Source organism: Haemaphysalis longicornis, unplaced genomic scaffold (assembly GCF_048455015.1).
Source record: "Haemaphysalis longicornis isolate Haplotype H1 unplaced genomic scaffold, Haemaphysalis longicornis Haplotype H1 scaffold_2, whole genome shotgun sequence".
Taxonomy (NCBI): domain Eukaryota; kingdom Metazoa; phylum Arthropoda; class Arachnida; order Ixodida; family Ixodidae; genus Haemaphysalis; species Haemaphysalis longicornis.
Window position 1 is genome coordinate 94,351,909 of NW_027526295.1, and position 17,868 is coordinate 94,369,776.

A 17,868-nucleotide genomic window follows, 5' to 3' on the forward strand; every position below is an offset into this window, starting at 1 on the left:
CTGAAGCATTTGACCCTCGATGTACGATAACGCATCGGTCATATCCCTGAACAACACGGCTTATCAACAATTTTCTGGAGTTTTCTTTTTGCCCGTACCTGTTGTGAGCACTACAGGGTCCACTTGGTAGAGATAAAGATGTTCAATAGAAAGTACTTCCAGTAGAGCTAGGCAAGGTGCCGTTCTGTTTTGGTTCTTCAATCGCCGCGACAGAAGGGCTCGAGATTTGTTGCCGATGTGACAGCTGTCCGCTCCATAGACCTTGTTTCTAAGAGGCAGTCCTTCGTTTCCTTTTGCCTGGGAATTGACGCTGAAAAATCACCTTCATTGTACTCACGTGTTGCTGAGATTATGGACAGGTAAGTGGCTCGATTAGTTTACATTGAGGTGGTGGCCAGACAGTGACTGGCATGCCAACCTGAGACCTGGCTTTTTTATCCTTTTACCTGCGGTTTAACTAGAACGAAAATTTACTTCAAGCAAAATTTGTTCGAACGTGTCGTATCCTGCCAGTAAAGTCGGTAGTGAACAATACTTAAGCTACACAGTGCTGAGTACTTTTATTTAAACGTTTTGAAAACACGCCACAGCAGCCGCTGCACCACTAAGCAGAGTGGGGCCACAACTGGTCGCCACTGCAGCGAACGTCCGTTACGTTGGACGGAAAGGGGGAAAAGCTGGGTGGCAATATTGACTCTCAGATAGGGGGTGATTTTACGACGCCACCGACACACTGCCAAGGTTGTCATGCCACAATACGTTGTATTAGATTGTCACCGTTATTACGCTAAAGATTTTTCACGCAACTCTTCTAACAAATCGCAAACTCTCCGTAAACATAAATATTATAATAAAGTTCGAAATCGGAACCCTAGTAACGCGCGCAGAAACCTGAGTCCGCCCGTGGCGACAATTTCGTTCGTGGTAGCACTTTTGTTTTCTTTAAGGGGTGAAGCCCCTAACGGGCTGAGGCTGTGGGCGTCTACTGTCGTCGTCGGAATCCTCGTCGTATTCGTCGACTCGTGTACTCACGGCACTAACACAACGGGAAACTCGTTTACGCCTCGCGTTAGAACGTACTGCGTTAAAAAAAAATTAAACCTGTTTCACTCAATGTTAAAGCTGTGGGAAGTGCGGAGCAGAGATTCGCCATAATGAGCATGCAGCGCCATTATGCGCCCACTGCTGCCACCCAATGCATTTCACATTTAACGCTTTTGCAGTGCTCCTGCGCCTCATGCCTTAAACTGATCCAGCGGGAGTTCTGTTATTTTTGTGCTTGCTTTAAATTCGTATACCGGGGCTGCTATGTATCATTTCCAACATGTAATTTTTCTCATGCGCGGCTGGAGCCTTTCTGCGTCATTTCGAACGCACCATTATTTTATTGCGCGGCTGGACCGTTTATGCGGCATTTGAAACGCGCCATTTTTTTTGCGCGGCTGGAGCCTTTCTGCGTCATTTCGAAGGTGACATTTTTTTCTTGCTCAGCCGCTTTTTTCGCTTACTATCGTAAAATCCACCCCAACGAGCGTTCCTAACTAAAATAATGGGGGGGGGGGGCTGCCCGTTATATACAGGTTTTTCTTCAAATTTACCTGAAGTTTTCTTTGCGCTAAACAACGGAGAGATCTATGACAAGCGCCAGTGGTTCACGAGGTTCGAACGGATATGACTATTTAAACCGCGTGGTTTTCGAAGCCTCGGCGTGACCCCCTGACTACGGTACATAGCGCTCTACTTGGGTCCGTTATCTCGCTGCATCGCCTGATTCCGGCAGTCGCATCAACAGTTAGCGAGCTAAGATGACAAGATGAGTCCATAAAGTGCTCTGCACTTTAGGAACACCGGTACACTCGTATACGCCTCGCGCTGGGGCGCTTCGTAACGAACACTAAAAAAACACCGGGACACTTATTTGCACCTCGCGCTAGAAAGCTTCGTGCGTCAAAGACAAGAGATTTTACAGGAAAGCTGTATAACTCTACCTCCCAATGGCTTTATCTCCGTGGTAAAGAACGCCAAGGTGCCAGGACCACACTTATAGAATACATGCTTCGCTCCTCCTCAGGTTTCACGTTAGAGGAGATTTCTCGGAATTTTCTGTCGAGCGCAGACGCGTTAGAGCAGCAAAGCCAATAAGCCGCGTGCGAACGCGGATTTTATCTGCATTCACGTGATCTGCAATTTCCTCCCTGATCCCAGCGACTTGTTTCCTGATCCGGGTAGTCACTCCTATCATCCTTAATTTCAATGAACCTTGGTTCCATGGCCCGTTGAGCCGACCTGAGCTTGCTTATCGCTTGTTTAGTAAGCGCCGCGGTTCTTCTAGATAAATCGTTACTGGGACGATGCATTGTTTGTCTAGTATTTTTTAGTGACGGAGGTAGCTTACTTTTCCATTTTTTTCTGAGTGCAGCCCAGCCCATACCTTTTGTGAGCCGTATTTCTGTCTCGTCCTTTTGATCAACATGGACAATTTGCCGTCCGTAGTTACACGCTTCTTTTGATCTAGCGTTGCGTCACCCTAACTGACGAGGGTGCTTTCAGCATGCTTATTTACAATTACTTTGGATTGCTAATATTTCTTTGTAGCCCCACAGGTCAAGTTTTTTGGCTGTAGTTCTTTAACAATTCGTGCACGCGCTTTGCTGACTCACTGACAAAGCGAAGGTCGTCTAAAAAACTCAACTGGATCAAGTGTTTTTCGTTTATCCGTAATCTTCCCTCTTCAAGTCAAGCTTCCTGAATACCCGCTTCATACGTGCTGTGAACACTTTCGCAGGGATGGTATCTCCCTCTTGCACTTCTTTTCTGGCTGAAATTTTTTTGGCGTTTCGTGTTGAGGGTTGTTGCGGTATATTAGTCATATATGTGGTTTCGCAGTCTCACGGCGGTCTCCTACATTTCTTCATTTTTCGAATCTTCCAGCGGTACTGCAGCGCTTACTGAATCAAACGCTTTTTTCTTCGTCTACAAATACCATGTAAAGGGTCCTATTATGCTCCACAAATTTGTGTGTTACCTGATTGATAACATGGATGTGGTCTATTGTAGAGTACCCTGTTTTCAACCCAGCCTTTTCCCGAGGATGGAAATGCAAGCTGTCGCTTATTCAGTTGCCTATTGCCTAGGGAAACAGATTTTATACAACTGAGATTAGGATGATGGGTATCTGTCACGCGTCCTGCCCGGCAGAAAAGATGGGAACGGGTGCGGGCTTCAGAAAAGACATTTATCACCATGGAAACAAACAAAACAGAGCAAAGAAAACACACGCGAACAAACTACGAAACTCTCCGAAGACACTTCTGCCTAAGAACCCAAACAATGTCTTTGCAAGATATGGCATTACAGGTGAGGCTTTCGAAGGTCATGCGTGTTGACGTGAGGAAATTGCCGGGCGCCGAGAAGAGCTGGTACCCGCGTGCTGTTGTGTTATTGGCCGACTAGCGTAGTGAGGCTGGGATTCCGGAGGACCTTTCCGTTACTAGGTCCTTTGTATCACAGGACGACGGTTCAATGCCGCTGACCGAAGAGGTGCGACCGTCGCTGCTGGAGCCGCCAAGGCATGGGTTGGCGGAGCGTTGGGAGGCTGAAGCCGATACGTCGTAGGCCCGCTCCCGCCCAGGCTTAAGGTGGTGTTGGTGAAAAACATTTATTAGGTGCATGTACAAGTGAGAGATATGGGCGGCCTTAAGAGCCGACCCTGTACAAACTCTAGGAGGAGTCCCTAGTCCGGGACCCCTGTGGCTTCCGCGGCGGCGCGCGCCCTGGCCACGAGGGCTCTTTGGCCCTCCAAGGTCGAGCAGCCGAGCAGGGCAGCCTCCCAGCTCTCACGGGTCGGCGGAGAACGGGACGGGATTGGGGAGACCGCCAGGTTAGATGGGCATGCCCACACCATGCGGAAAGTATCTGTAAACGGATGATCACAGTGTGGGCATTCCCCGGAGAAGCCCGGATTGAAATGCTTAAGTATCGCCGGGCACAATACCGCGTTAGTGTATACACGTAAGAGCCAGCGCTCGTCAGCCTTAGTCAGGCCCGGCGTCGGAGGCGGAAATCGGAGCCTGTTCGATTTGTACGTCGCTGCGATGTCGCGAAATGAGGTGACCGGGTTAGGTTCTGGATCGTCACGCGATGGATAGCGAGGAGGGTCCTGGGAATCAAGCGCGTGGGCTGAGGCATCGGCAGCCTCGTTATCACCCAGAACTGCGTGACCTGGAGTCCAGATGACGGAACGTGTATTTGGGCGGTTTATATAACAACAGGCCTTGAGGATTCGAGCAGCGCGAATGGTGATGAGACCTTTCGTAAGATTTTGGCACGCACTCCGTGAATCGGTAATAATGATCCGAGAAGCGGGGTCTGCTGCAGCAAGAGCTATGTCGACTTCCTCCGCGTGTGTAATGTCCGAGGTTCGAAAAGTGAGCCCTGGAACAGGCACATTTTGATGGACTACGGCTGCCGTGTACCACACACCCATGGTGAGGGCCAGACGCGTCTGTGTAGAATATTCCAAGCCGGGACCCATGGCCCCCTTTGAAGGCTGTAACCCGCGCAGTTCGTCTGCCTTCGTGAGTCCCCCTAGCCATGTTTTGGGGCAGAGGCTGGATATCCAACGCACCACGCCAGTCCTCTGGGATCGTGGTGCGCTCTTCTGCCTGATAGCTGTAAGAGATATGGAAGCGTTGTAACAGGCATCTCCCAGGGTGCGATTTGGTAAGCAGCAGGTACTGGTTATGGAGATGGCCCTCTTTGAGTTCCCCGTACGTGTTGGTCATGACCAAATCTGCAAGACATTGGTTAGATGTCGAGATCGGAAGGTCGAGGGCGCGCCTGTATATTTTAAGGAGAATGACTTCGAGCGTGTGCACATCCCATTTGCGCAAACTTAGGTAGGGTGTCCAGTAGAGGATCCGACTGGTCACGAAAGCGTTGGCGAGGCGCAAAGCATCGCGGCTTCTGAGACCCCCCGCTTGTTCGAGACCCGACGAACCATGCGGCCCACTTGATCCCCGACCATGCGTAACTTGCGCAGGGTTGTGTCGACTTTCCTGCTCTTGTGTATGAACATCCCCAAGACGCGGATTTCTTCGCGTTCCGGGATTGGCCCGGTGCGCAAGGAAAGTGCGATTTAAGACGTGTCTTTTGCTTTGGGGCAAAGATGAACGTACTCCGATTTTTCAGGTGAACATTCGAGGCCGCAGCGGCGGGCGTATTCATCTACGACCGATGCTGTATGCTGCAGGCTGGTCTCAATGCTGCCAAGGGAAACCTGGGTTGCCCACAGCGTGATATCGTCGGCCTACAGAGCGTGCCCTACGCTGGCGATATCTTTCAGCAGTGGGGGGAGATGAGCCATGGCGAGATTGAACAAAAGAGAGGAGAGAGGAGTATGGCTTGCGCGATAAGTGCAGCGGGGTTGGTTTGTCAGAGCAGGCGCACTCCGCTTCAGCGCAGGCACTTTTCGCAGCAGTTGTCGCGCCGGAAACACAACAAAAGGAAAAGTAAAAGTTCCTCTCGCTCTCTTTAGCCGCGCAGCGAGCCCACAGCTGCAGGTTTCGTACAGGCTTCAAAAGCAAAAATTCAAGGGTTTTAAAGAACTTTCAAGGACCAGAAAAAAATTTTCAAGGTCCCCATCTAATGTTTTATCTGGTATTATTTATAACTTTTTCAACACAAGGCAAAGGTTTTTATTGCGCAATACCTAAGCGGGAGTTAGTGCACATTTAGATAGGCACTAACGGGTTCGTGAATGCTCCCCCAGCTCCATTTTTTATTTCATGGTTGGTAGTTAAAGGTGTTTCTTTTTTCTTGGTGTTTTGCTCACGCTGTTTTATTTCAAAAGTTCGTCGCATTGCCTGCATTGCATGCTTTGTCAGCAAGAGCACCAGCTGAAATTAAATCAGCAAGTGTTGCTGTAAGGCAGGACGAACTATGTACGCGTCCACCATTTGCACGTACAAGCAAACGCAGATGGAGCATATGAGGCACAGCAAACATGCAGTGGGCAAGCGTCCACAGACTAGATGGAAGATGCAAGAGAGAGAACAGAAGCCAGGGGATTGTATTGTGACATGGATTAGAGTAATGAGTGCCTGCTCCCAAAGTTGCCTCGTAATACTGAAAATCCACCAAACTGGTAACTTCACGCAATACGCTGAAACTTCCCTGTTACAATGTTTCTTTAGATTTGTTAACACCTAAAGTCCACGACCGACACTTTAAACTCCTGAGAAAAGACAGAGCCATTGATTCTCTCCAGAAGAATCAAGGGTATTCAAGGACCACCTAAAAATTCAAGGGCTTTCCAGGCCTTGAAATTGACACTTATAAATTCAAGGGTTTTCAAGGTTTTCAAGGATCTGTGCGAACCCTGAGCTGCAAGCGAAGCGCCCCTGCTTGGCCGCGCGCCTGCTCCGGACACGGTCGCCGTGGCCCACAAAGTTTTGACAAAGACTGTACCTGGGCTTCACCTTGCCGGAACAAGAGAGGCGCACCTTATTAGAGGTGCCCAGTCGCCGGACGTGTAGAATCTCGCCTTCAGGCCAGTAAAGGCTCTCACGAAGTGCGGCTTCGGTATCGGAGCTGCGCAGGGTCGCCCCTTCATAACAGGACTCTTGAGTGTCCGCCCGCAAGTAACCGAACAGGGGCAACGGTCCGGCGGGTAAGGGAACCGCAAACTCACCGATACGTTTGTCCGCTATGTGCTGGTGCGAGGAGTAGACTAAGATGAGATTTTGTTCCTGCACCATCACTACAGTAACTAGCCGTGTCGCGGTCACTCCGAGGCAGGCGATGAGCGCGCGACCGGCCCCGTTCTCGGGGAAAGCGTCGACGAGGAACAGCTGAGTCAGGGGTTTGAGCACAACGACGAAGTCCGTTACTTTCGGTTTCGGCAGGGGTTGAGGATGCCACAAAGGCCTCTTGGGACCCCGCTGCGGGCCCGTCCTCATCTGCAGCGTTTCCCCTTGTCATGGCCACGAAGGCCCTTTACTCTTCCTGTTTAGCTACTACAGTCAAATCATGATATAACAAATCATTTCGGACCACCGTAAATTGTTCGTTATTTTGAAATATTGTTGTAATGAAAACTGGCAGTTGTAATCCAGTGCATTGCGTGTTCTTTCCAAACCTAGGTATGAAAATGACGTACGTTAGCAGTAGACGCGTGTGCAGACAGGCAAACTCTCAGATTAAAATGTTGCGCTCACTTCAGCAACTTTATTTGAAGGAATCAGTCATTTTCTTCTAGCGCGTAAAGCATGCACAACCGAATATAAATGCCTCTACATATTCCACCTTGCACAACAGCTTATCGGGTACGTCATTGACCGAGCAATAAAAGTGTGGAATATCTTCATGCGCACCAAAAACTCAGTATTCGACATGGTTTCATCTTCTGTGTTCGGTATACCACAGTCGTCTTCCTTCGTGTCGTCATCTTCACTAAAAAGTATGACTGGTGTCGCTTCTTCTTTTCTTTGTCGGTAGCTCCATTCGTCTTTAAATATTGCAGTAACTTCGCAGCAAGATCCCCCACAGCAACGAAATACCTGCCCCCACGCGTGATTTGCGCGAAGAACGTCCGAACGGCCATACAATACGACCGAACAATATGAGAGAGTAACGAGGCAAACGCGGCTAGGCCTGCGAGGCCACTGCACAATAAACCACAGCTTTCTGGTAGCGCTAGGTGTTAGCACTCGACTTGGTGATGATGATAGCTACTGTACTCAGGCAATCCAGAGAGAAACGGCTGTTTCCGCTTCACGAGAGACTTTCGACGCTGTTACTTTTAGGCGAATTCGTAACAGTGATGTACCTCGATTATAATGGAGAAAATAAATTACGTGCGTTAGTCTGAATTATGCACTACGTGGAAGTTCGCAGTTCTGAAATACTTTTACATATACAATATATGCAATCTGGTGCGGATTCCTAAAATATCCGCAGATATGAGTAATTCGTTAGTGTGGGGCTAGTAGTAACGTGATTTGACTGTATAGGACGTCGTAAGCTAACCTTGCAGGCGCACTAGCTTCCACTAGTGTAACGTCGCTGGCGTTATGCCTGGTGTAGAAAAGTTCCGCTCCGTTTATTCGCCCGCTCATGTTGTGCGTAATGTTATTCTGTTCGTCGCTGAGAAGTAGAATTTGTATTGGCCAATATCTTGTTTCTTAGCTTGCGAATTGCGGGTAATCGCAAACTACAAACAAGCGTGTTTGTCCCTTCGTGTGCTCGCACTCGCACAGCTTTTCTGGTCATCTTGGTTCACAGAGTGCAATCACACTAAATTTTATTGACGCTCAGCTGCAGCCGCATTCTTTACTGGGAAACAAACAAGACGGTTTTTTGCAGTTTTTTGTAGAAAAGCGCGCCCAAGGGAAAAAACGCGTTGGCGCCTAGGTTGGGCTTTCCTGCCCCTGAGGTTTTCCCGTGGAAGCAAACGGCCTCAGTGCCTGTTGTGGCTGGTTTAAGTCGGCCGTCGTACAATGAAACAGTGCCTCACACGAAAGGATGCGGATGGACTTTTTATAACAATGTAGCGTGCACTGTGCTGAAAGCACCTTTTAAAATATGCATTCTAGTGCATTCATAAATCTACGCTAGTATAACTACCGAGACTTTGGAAACAGCGTCGTCCGGCAGAAGCACAAGCTGAGACGTCATCTTAGGGCACCCCCGCATAAGGGTGCTATAATTTTCGTGGCTCTGGCTTAGTTGGATGGAATCGTCGCCTTGCGCTGTACAGACCACTCTGGCAGAGTAGCTAGTAGCTAGTAGCAGAGTAGCTAGAGTAGCACGCGCTAAAAACACGAAGGAAAAGAACTAATTTTCAAATAAAAGTTGTACTAACCTTGTCGAACGGTTTCGCCGTACCGAAGAATTTGGCATTCATTGAACGCAGCTGCACCGCACCTTTAGCAAAGCATCATGTGACTCGGTGGCCCGAGCTCTTGCTTCAAGCTCATCTGCGAGCCACCCGCGCTGCCGCCAATGCAAGCTTGCCGCATTGCCGCATGCGCTCTCCGCAGCTGGTTCGCCGCCTGCCACGTGACTCGCCACGTACACGCGAGCTTCGCCGTATTGGCGGTGAGATATTTGAGTGGAGCCCCCTGGCTCTGACGTCGGCTTAGGGATTCGAGCCGCTGCCGTCTGCTACACTCCGCTTGTGAGGGCAACAGTGCCTGGGCTAGAAATCGCCCGCTTCGTTGCTGTGGTGCGTTAAAAAGCGTATTTCTAGCGACTCAGATATTTTGCCAGCTTCTGACGCATCTGAATAATCTGAAGCTGTATCCCCCACAAGTTTGCAACACACGAAGATATAGAGAACAACTTTCTTCAGAGTATCGGTCAGAATATCGTGTGTAACTCGTCCTTTCTTGCTTATTCGCGAGGATCAGCGATCAGAGCTTCTCGATAAGTATTTAAAATGCGTAGGCTTCCCTGCAGTATTTTTGAGATGCTCCTTTGAAGACTCAACAGTCTAATACTACGTACCAAGCAGCGGCCTCTACATGCTCATCGCACAGCAGGAAATAAAGCGGCTTTCTTCTGTTTATTTCGTTGTTGTCTTGTATCGGATTGATGTTTCTCTTGCTTTTGTTTTTCTGCCCAACGCATTAATTTTTCTGCGCCATCACCAACTTCTTATTAGGAGGTTTCGGGATGTTTGGGAGCCTCACAAAGGTCGTGTGGATATTTCCTTCATTTTGTATGGCATACATTCCCTTCTTCACAAATTGGCACAAGCGCAAAGTGAACAGGCTTAGAAAACAGCTTAAGGCTAAACGTGACCCTTAACTTAGAAACAATCTTAGCTTAGCGCTAACGAGTATGAAAAGAAAAGTAAAATCTGCCAAAGATACGTATTTTAGCCATACGCTCCCTATGTTTTTGGAAACATCTCCCCAAAAATTTTGGAATTATTTGAACCCTAAAAAATGTGCCTCCAACATTGCTTCCCCTGATGATAATAAAATGAAAGCCAACCTGTTTAACGATCATTTTAAGTCAGTCTTTACTGAAGATAACGGAATCTGTCCTGACATAAGCATTCCTTTGAACCAGCAACTTCCCCCACTTACAGTGTCCGAAGCCGGTGTTCTCAACATTTTGTTAATGCTTGATACTAAAAAAGGGGCTGGACCCGACAATATACCTAATGTATTTCTCAAAAGATACGCTGAATGGATGGCCAAGTGTCTGTGCATAATTTTTACCAAATCTTTGTCAACTAGCTCGCTACCCGCCGAATAGAAAATAGCAAAAGTAATCCCCGTACACAAAAGCGGCAGCGAAGCAGATGCCTCCAACTTCAGACCAATTTCCCTGACAAGCACCGCATGTAAATTACTTGAACATATTATCCTGAAACACATAACAACTTTTCTTGCCCATGAGCATATTTTATCACCATATCAGCACAGGTTTCGTCAAGGTATGTCAACTGTCACCCAACTTATTGAATTGATTCATGACCTCTCCTTAAGCGTAGACCACCAGAAACAAATGGACCTTATAATGCTTGATTTCTCAAAAGCATTCGACCGGGTACCTCACACAAAACTATTAAAGAAACTAGAAGCAACCATAGGAAAAGGCGCAATCAGTGACTGGATAAAAGACTACTTGTCCAACCGATCACAATACGTTCAAATTCATCAAGAAAGGTCATCCATAGTCAAAGTCACATCGGGTGTACTCCAAGGTAGTGTTTTGGCACCTATCTTATTTTTAATATTGTTACGCGTGTAACCAGCAACAGAGCGCAGATGCCAATCGTCCAGAGCCGGTGTGCGCCCTTCTGGCGTGTCTCCATCATCCTCATCCTCATCTTGGATATCACAAGCATGATCATCACCGCCTAAGCCGCGAGGAAGACGAGAACGTGCCCCCTTCGTGAGCGCGTGTTCTTGGTGCGACTGCTACCAGGCATCAGGCACAAGTTTTCCAATATAAACCCTCTTTTCTCTCCCCTGCTGGCCCTCATCAATTGTTGCACCGTGACACTGGTGGAGGAGCTGGGTACCGGGGCATCTGATGCCCAGGTCGCCCTCTGAAAGCCCTGAGCGACCTCCCAGCGTCTGCACGCCCGTACATCGCTGCAGCCGCCGCAAGCTAGGCCTACCTCCAGAACACGGCCTCCTGCTTGACACCGCACCAAGGCGCCAGGTTTCTGAACCAGAGGAAAAGGCTCAAGCATCGCTGCCGCCTCAGCTGATGCTTCATCAGCCCCGTACTCCCAGCAGCTTTTACGGAACCGATTCCGAGGACGTAGATGACTGGCTTGACCAATTCGAGCGCGTCGCCAGTTTCAACAAGTGGACACCTGAACAAAAGCTTGAGAATGTCTACTACTCGCTAGAAGACGGGGCGCGGATTTGGTTTAAAAATTGCGAACGAAGGTTAGAGACATGGGACGATTTCCGCCGGGAAGTGCGCGACAGCTTCGCCAGCAGCGACCGTCGAGACCGTGCGCAAAGCCTTCTGGAAATACGGATACAAAAGCCAACTGAAAGCGACGGGATGTTTGTCGAGGACATGGCCCGTCTGTTCCGGTGCGGGGATCCCGATATGTCCGAGCCCAAAAAGCTTCGGTATCTCATGCACGGCGTCAATGAACAGCTCTTCGCAGGCCTTGTGCGCAACCCACCGCGTACTGTGCAAGAATGTATTAAGGAGGCAACTGCCATTGAGCGAGCTGTGCAGGAGCGGTGCCGCCAGTATGCCCGAACGTCGATCAAAACTCCGAGCCCGTCCGCGGCATCACTGTCCACCACTATGGGCGGCAACAACCTGCGCGAACTTGTCCGCTCGGTTATTCGTGAGGAGTTGGCAAAGTGCGGAATAGGAATAGCGCCGTCGCAGCCAGCTGTCATCTCGGTTGCGGATGTTGTGCGGCAAGAAATTCGCCAAGCAATTTCTGCTCCTGAGCCCCTTCGTCAAGCAATTTGCGCTCCTGAGCCGCCCCGAACCCAGCTTATGCCCCAAATGGATTACGCGACTGCTCTCCGCTGTCACATGGCCACAGCGCCGACCGCGGCGACTATGCCACCCCCGATGTACTCCCGACCGCAACCTCCTGGCTCTTGGCCACAAAGGGAATTCCCGGCTCGTCCGCAAATCCGCAAGACCGACGTGTGGCGCACCGAGGACCGCCAGCCATTGTGCTATCACTGTGGCGAGCCAGGGAATGTTTATCGACGCTGCCCCTACCGCGAGATCGGGCTACCAGGATTCCCGCCGACCGCCCGCCGTCCTCGTTTTGGCGAACGGCCCGTCGCCATTTCTGAGTACCTCGCCACGCGTCAGTCTTCCGAGGAGAGTCGTCCGTCACGTTCGCCGTCGCCAGCCCGCTATGCTTCGCCCACCCGTCGCGATTACAGAGGCTCCCCAACAAGGCGGTCTCCAAGTCCGCGGCGGGGAAACTAAAGGGAGCAACCTTGGGAGGCAAGGTTGCTAGCGGCGGAAGCACTGAAGACCTCCCAGCACCATCGACGGCTGACGATGTTACGGCGGCAAACAAGGACGTCGACGCTATCACGAGTGCCGATCTTTTAGTCGCCATCGACGGACACGAGCTAACGGCACTTGTGGACACTGGAGCAAGTTATTCAATACTGAGCCAGCAGCTCGTGGACCGACTAAGAAAAGTGAAGACACCATGGGACGGACCCCAAATTCGAACGGCCGGCGGCCACTTGATGACACCCGCGGGCACATGCACCGCCAGAGTTAGAATAGGGGACAGTGATTACGTCGCGACCTTCGTAATCCTTCCTCAGTGCTGTAAGGACGTGATCCTGGGGATGGTCAGGAGCACGATGCTGTGATAAACATCCGCGAACAGTTCGTCAGCTTTTCGAGGAAGGAGACCACCCCGGAAGGTCATGAACAACGCATACCTCTGCGCACCATCGGCGACACTAGCGTGCCCCCACGGTCATGCGTGCTTGTTCGCGTTAAGCGCGACGACCTCTCCAGTGGCGATGGAATCGCGGAAGCTATCGGCCCGCTTCTACTTCAGCATGGAATCGCTCTCGCTCGGGGATTGGTCACCATTACGCGCGGTGTTACAGAGGTTCTGCTCACGATTTTCTCGAACGAGCGTCGCGAAATCGCCGAAGGAACTACCGTGGCAGTATTTGAGGACGTCCCAGACACGACGGATTGCTTTCTGCTTCAGACCGACCCGACTCCCAAGGCGACGAGCAAGCTTTCACTTGACGTTAACCCGCGCTTACCGCAAACAAAGCGAGAAAAGCTCTTGGAACTGTTGCACAGCTTCACCGACTGTTTCTCGTCAACGTCACGCGTCCGACAAACTCCGCTCACAAAACACCGCATCATCACGGACGAATCTGAGCGCCCCGTTTACCAACATCCCTACCGCGTGTCACCAAAGGAGCGCGACGCGATACGGCGGCAGGTGCAAGAGATGCTCGCTGATGACGTCATTCAGCCTTCGAAAAGCCCCTGGGCATCGCCAGTCGTTCTGGTGAAAAAAAAAAGATGGCACCTGGCGATTCTGCGTCGACTATCGCAAACTCAATCAGGTGACGAAAAAGGACGTATATCCGTTGCCTCGGATAGATGACTCCCTTGACCGCCTGCGGCACGCTCATTACTTTTCGTCCATGGATTTGAAGAGCGGTTATTGTCAGATAGAGGTCGACGAGCGGGATCGTGAGAAGACCGCCTTCGTAACTCCCGATGGGCTGTACGAGTTTAAGGTTCTTCCTTTTGGCTTGTGCTCCGCACCCGCAACTTTTCAGCGTATGATGGACACTGTTCTATCTGGCCTGAAGTGGCAAACGTGCCTTGTTTACCTAGATGACGTCGTCGTATTCTCAAATACATTCGAGGAACACCTAGAGCGACTGTCATCCGTCCTCCAGGCCATACGATCTGCTTCACTCACACTCAAGCCGGAAAAGTGTCATTTCGGCTATAAGGAGCTGCTCTTTCTCGGCCACGTCGTTAGCAGCGCTGGAATTCGCGCCGACCCTGACAAGCTTTCAGCTGTTTCTCGTTTCGAAACACCTACTGACAAAAAGTCCGTCCTGCGTTTCCTGGGCCTCTGCTTATACTATCGGCGATTCATTGCCAATTTCGCCCACATTGCAGCCCCTCTCACGCGCCTTACTCGCAATGACGTCACGTTTGTCTGGTCCGCTGAACAGCAAGAAGCTTTCGAGCAGCTACGGCGTTGCCTGCAGACCCCACCAGTTTTAGGGCACTTCGACGAGGAGGCCGCCACTATGGTGCACACTGATGCCAGCAATGTGGGGCTAGGCGCTGTCCTCGTCCAATGGCAAGATGGTGCCGAACGAGCCATTGCCTACGCAAGCCGGACGCTGTCACGGGCCGAAAGAAATTACTCGGCCACCGAAAAGGAGTGCTTAGCGGTTGTGTGGGCCGTCCTAAAATTTCGACCGTACCTGTATGGCCGTGCGTTCAGAGTTGTAAGCGACCATCACTCGCTGTGCTGGCTTACAAACCTGAGAAACCCGACTGGCCGCTTGGCACGCTCGAGCCTCAGACTCCAAGAGTTTGATATGACCGTCGTCTACAAATCTGGTAAGCGACATTCAGATGCCGACTGCCTCTCGAGAGCGCCGGTCGGTAACGCTCCCGCTGATGACGATGACGTCGACGATGGACAATTGATTGGACTCCTCAGTGCGGCCACCATTTCGGAACAGCAGCAGGAAGACCAAGAACTGCTACCAGTGATCGACTTCTTGCAAGGCAAGGCCAACAGGCCACCCAAGTCTTTTATTAGAGGTCTGCCAACATTCTGCCTTCGCAGCGGCGTGTTATATAAACGAAACTTCGCCCCGAATGGCCGGCGTCACCTCCTCGTCGTTCCGTCACCCTTACGAAACGACATCTTGCAGGCTTGTCATGATGAGCCGTCCGCTGGCCACCTTGGTTACGCACGCACGCTTGCAAGAATCAAGAAGGCGTGTTACTGGCCCAAGCTCTCGGCGAACGTGAGGCAGTACGTCCGAACGTGTCGCGACTGCCAGAGACGCAAGGCGCAGCCCGGCAGACCAGCCGGATTTCTCCAACCAATTCAAATTCCCCAAGTGCCGTTCCAGCAAGTGGGAATGGACCTGCTGGGCCCCTTTCCTACCTCTACAGCGGGAAACAGGTGGATAGCAGTCGCCACTGACTACTTTACCAAGTACGCCGAAACAAAAGCTCTTCCAAAGGCCACCGCGCTTGAAGTGGCACAGTTTTTCCTCACAAGGATAGTTCTCCGACATGAGGCTCCCAAAGTTGTTATTACGGACCGTGGAACCGCATTTACCGCGAAACTTCTGCACGAAGTACTCACACTCAGCGGCACGTCTCAACGAAAAGCCAGTGCGTACCACCCTCAGACGAACGGTTTGACGGAACGGCTCAACAAAACCATCGCCGACATGCTCAGCATGTACGCTGATGTTGAACACCGGACCTGGGATGCAGTCCTCCCCTACATCACCTTTGCGTACAATACGGCCCAGCAGGAAACGACTCGAATGACACCGTTCACCCTCCTCTACGGCAGAGAAGCTACCACAATGCTAGACGCCATGCTGCTTCATGACATCACCGACGAATATGACATCTCTTCCCAGCAATTCATACAACGCGCTGAGGAAGCCCGGCAGCTTGCCCGCCTCCGCATCACTGAACACCAGCACCTGGACGCCTCCCGTTACGACCTTCGCCGCCGTCACGCGGCGTTTGCACCGGGTGACCTTGTTTGGGTTTGGATACCCGTTCGACGTCGGGGGTTATCGACGAAGCTTCTGCGCAATTATTTCGGGCCGTACAAGGTGCTTCGTCAACTTAGCGAAGTAACTTACGAGGTGGTACCCGAGAATTCTGGTGTTGCCGGTCGTCGTCGATCTTGACCAGTCACTGTCCATGTAGTGCGTTTGAAACCGTATGTTTCTCGCTAAGCCGACTTCACGACCATTCTGGCTTCGGACCCTGTCGACAGTGATCTTCAGCATCGGGACGATGCTATTCCGGAAGGGGGATAGTGTTACGTGTGTAACCAGCAACAGAGCGAAGACGCCAATCGTCCAGAGCCGGTGTGCGCCGTTCTGGCGTGTCTCCATCATCCTCATCCTCATCATGGAAATCACAAGCATGATCATCACCGCCTAAGCCGCGAGGAGGACGAGAACGTGCCCCCTTCGTGAGCACGTGTTCTTGGTGCGACTGCTACCAGGCATCAGGCACAAGTTTTCCAATATAAACCCTCTTTTCTCTCCCCTGCTGGCCCTCATCAATTGTTGCACCGTGACAATATTCATCAATGACTTACCTAAAAATATTAGTGTTAACATAAGGCTATTTGCGGATGATTCTATTATTTACCAAAAAATCAATTCCCCCCAAGACCATCTATCGCTTGACAGTGCTTTACAAACAGTGTCCGATTGGTGCTCCGACTGGCAGATGACCCTGAACACAACAAAATCAGCCCTTTTAAGAATAACCAGAAAACATCAGATATCAACGTTTTGCTACACCGTTAATAACACTCCCTTGACAGTCGTGAATCAACAGAAATATCTGGGCGTAACTTTAACACATGACCTTAGATGGGACACGCATGTCGCCAATGTTACATCAGTCGCCTTACGCCGACTCTTTTTTCTGAGGCGACGACTAAATCAGGCACCACCACAAACAAAACTACTCGCTTATAATACATTTGTAAAACCAACTTTGGAATACGCAAACGTCACCTGGTTTCCTTACACTAACACACTTATACAAAGACTTGAAATGGTGCAGAGGAAGGCTATTAGGTTTATTTATAACAAATACAGGACAACTGATTCGCCCACAGAACTTCTAAAAAAAGCAGGAATATTAACTCTTAAACAGCGAGCAAAACTTGCTCGGCAGAATATGTTATACCAATTAGTAAACAAGCAGTTAAACATAGATAGCTTTATGTATATATCAAAAGCAGAAACCAGATCAACACGACACACGCATCCACTAACAATTCGGGAATACCAATGCCGCACCGACTGTTTTAAGTTCTCCTTCTTTCCACTCGCCATACATGAATGGAACAACTTGCCTTCCTCCGTAACAAGCGGTCCGATTTATGAAACTCTTTCGTCTTTGCTGGAAAATCACCTGCGCACATCGATGTAATTCAGTCATAGTAGCTTCGACTTATACCGCATCATGTTATGTTTTTTCTTTCTTTTTTTTCTTTTTTTGTTTAGTTTTTGGTATCTCAGACGTTGTTTGCAGCTGCATGATTGTTGTCATGTACTAATACTTTACTGTTGCACACATAGGTGCACAAACCGATACTGTCTTCTTTAAATTTTGTGTAATGTTGTACGCGTAAATGTTGTATGTTTGTACTTTGTTAAAATTGCATTTTTTTTGCACTTCCTGCAATAATCCCGCATTGGATTGGCAGTATGAATAAATAAATAAATAAATAAAATTACGGCTGCGTGCAAGGAGGTGCATATCCGCAGCGTACTTTGTTTATTCACATGCAAATACAATGAGAAGGTTTGTGCTACGCCACCGCGATCACGGCCTAAACAACGTGGTCCACAGTACTCGAAGGCGGCTTTTGTGCTCCGAATTTCTATCGTAATTATATCGTTATTATAACCAACTGACTCTCAACTCGAACAATGATGACATGATTACGGTGTGAAGGCATGATATATTCGGTAACTAGCGCAATAAATAGTACACGTGCATATATTACAAGAATAGAAACTGATGAATATTTCCAAGCAGCTCTCTATTGGTTTCCAACCCTTCGATTCGCAAAAAACAAATCCTATTATACTCAGGATGGCGTTCTATGAA

At 49.8% G+C, this 17,868-nt stretch overlaps 1 protein-coding gene across 1 annotated transcript in view; it reads left to right on the forward strand.

Moving 5' to 3' along the window:
- The first annotated feature begins 227 nt into the window (after positions 1-227).
- The window catches only part of LOC144167258 (uncharacterized), a 56,181-nt gene continuing 38,540 nt past the window's right edge, over positions 228-17,868 (forward strand). The window contains exon 1 of the mRNA XM_077696589.1: positions 228-359. Within this exon, the coding sequence (XP_077552715.1) occupies positions 352-359 (8 nt within the window). The 5' untranslated portion in view covers positions 228-351. The remainder of the gene's footprint in view (positions 360-17,868) is intronic.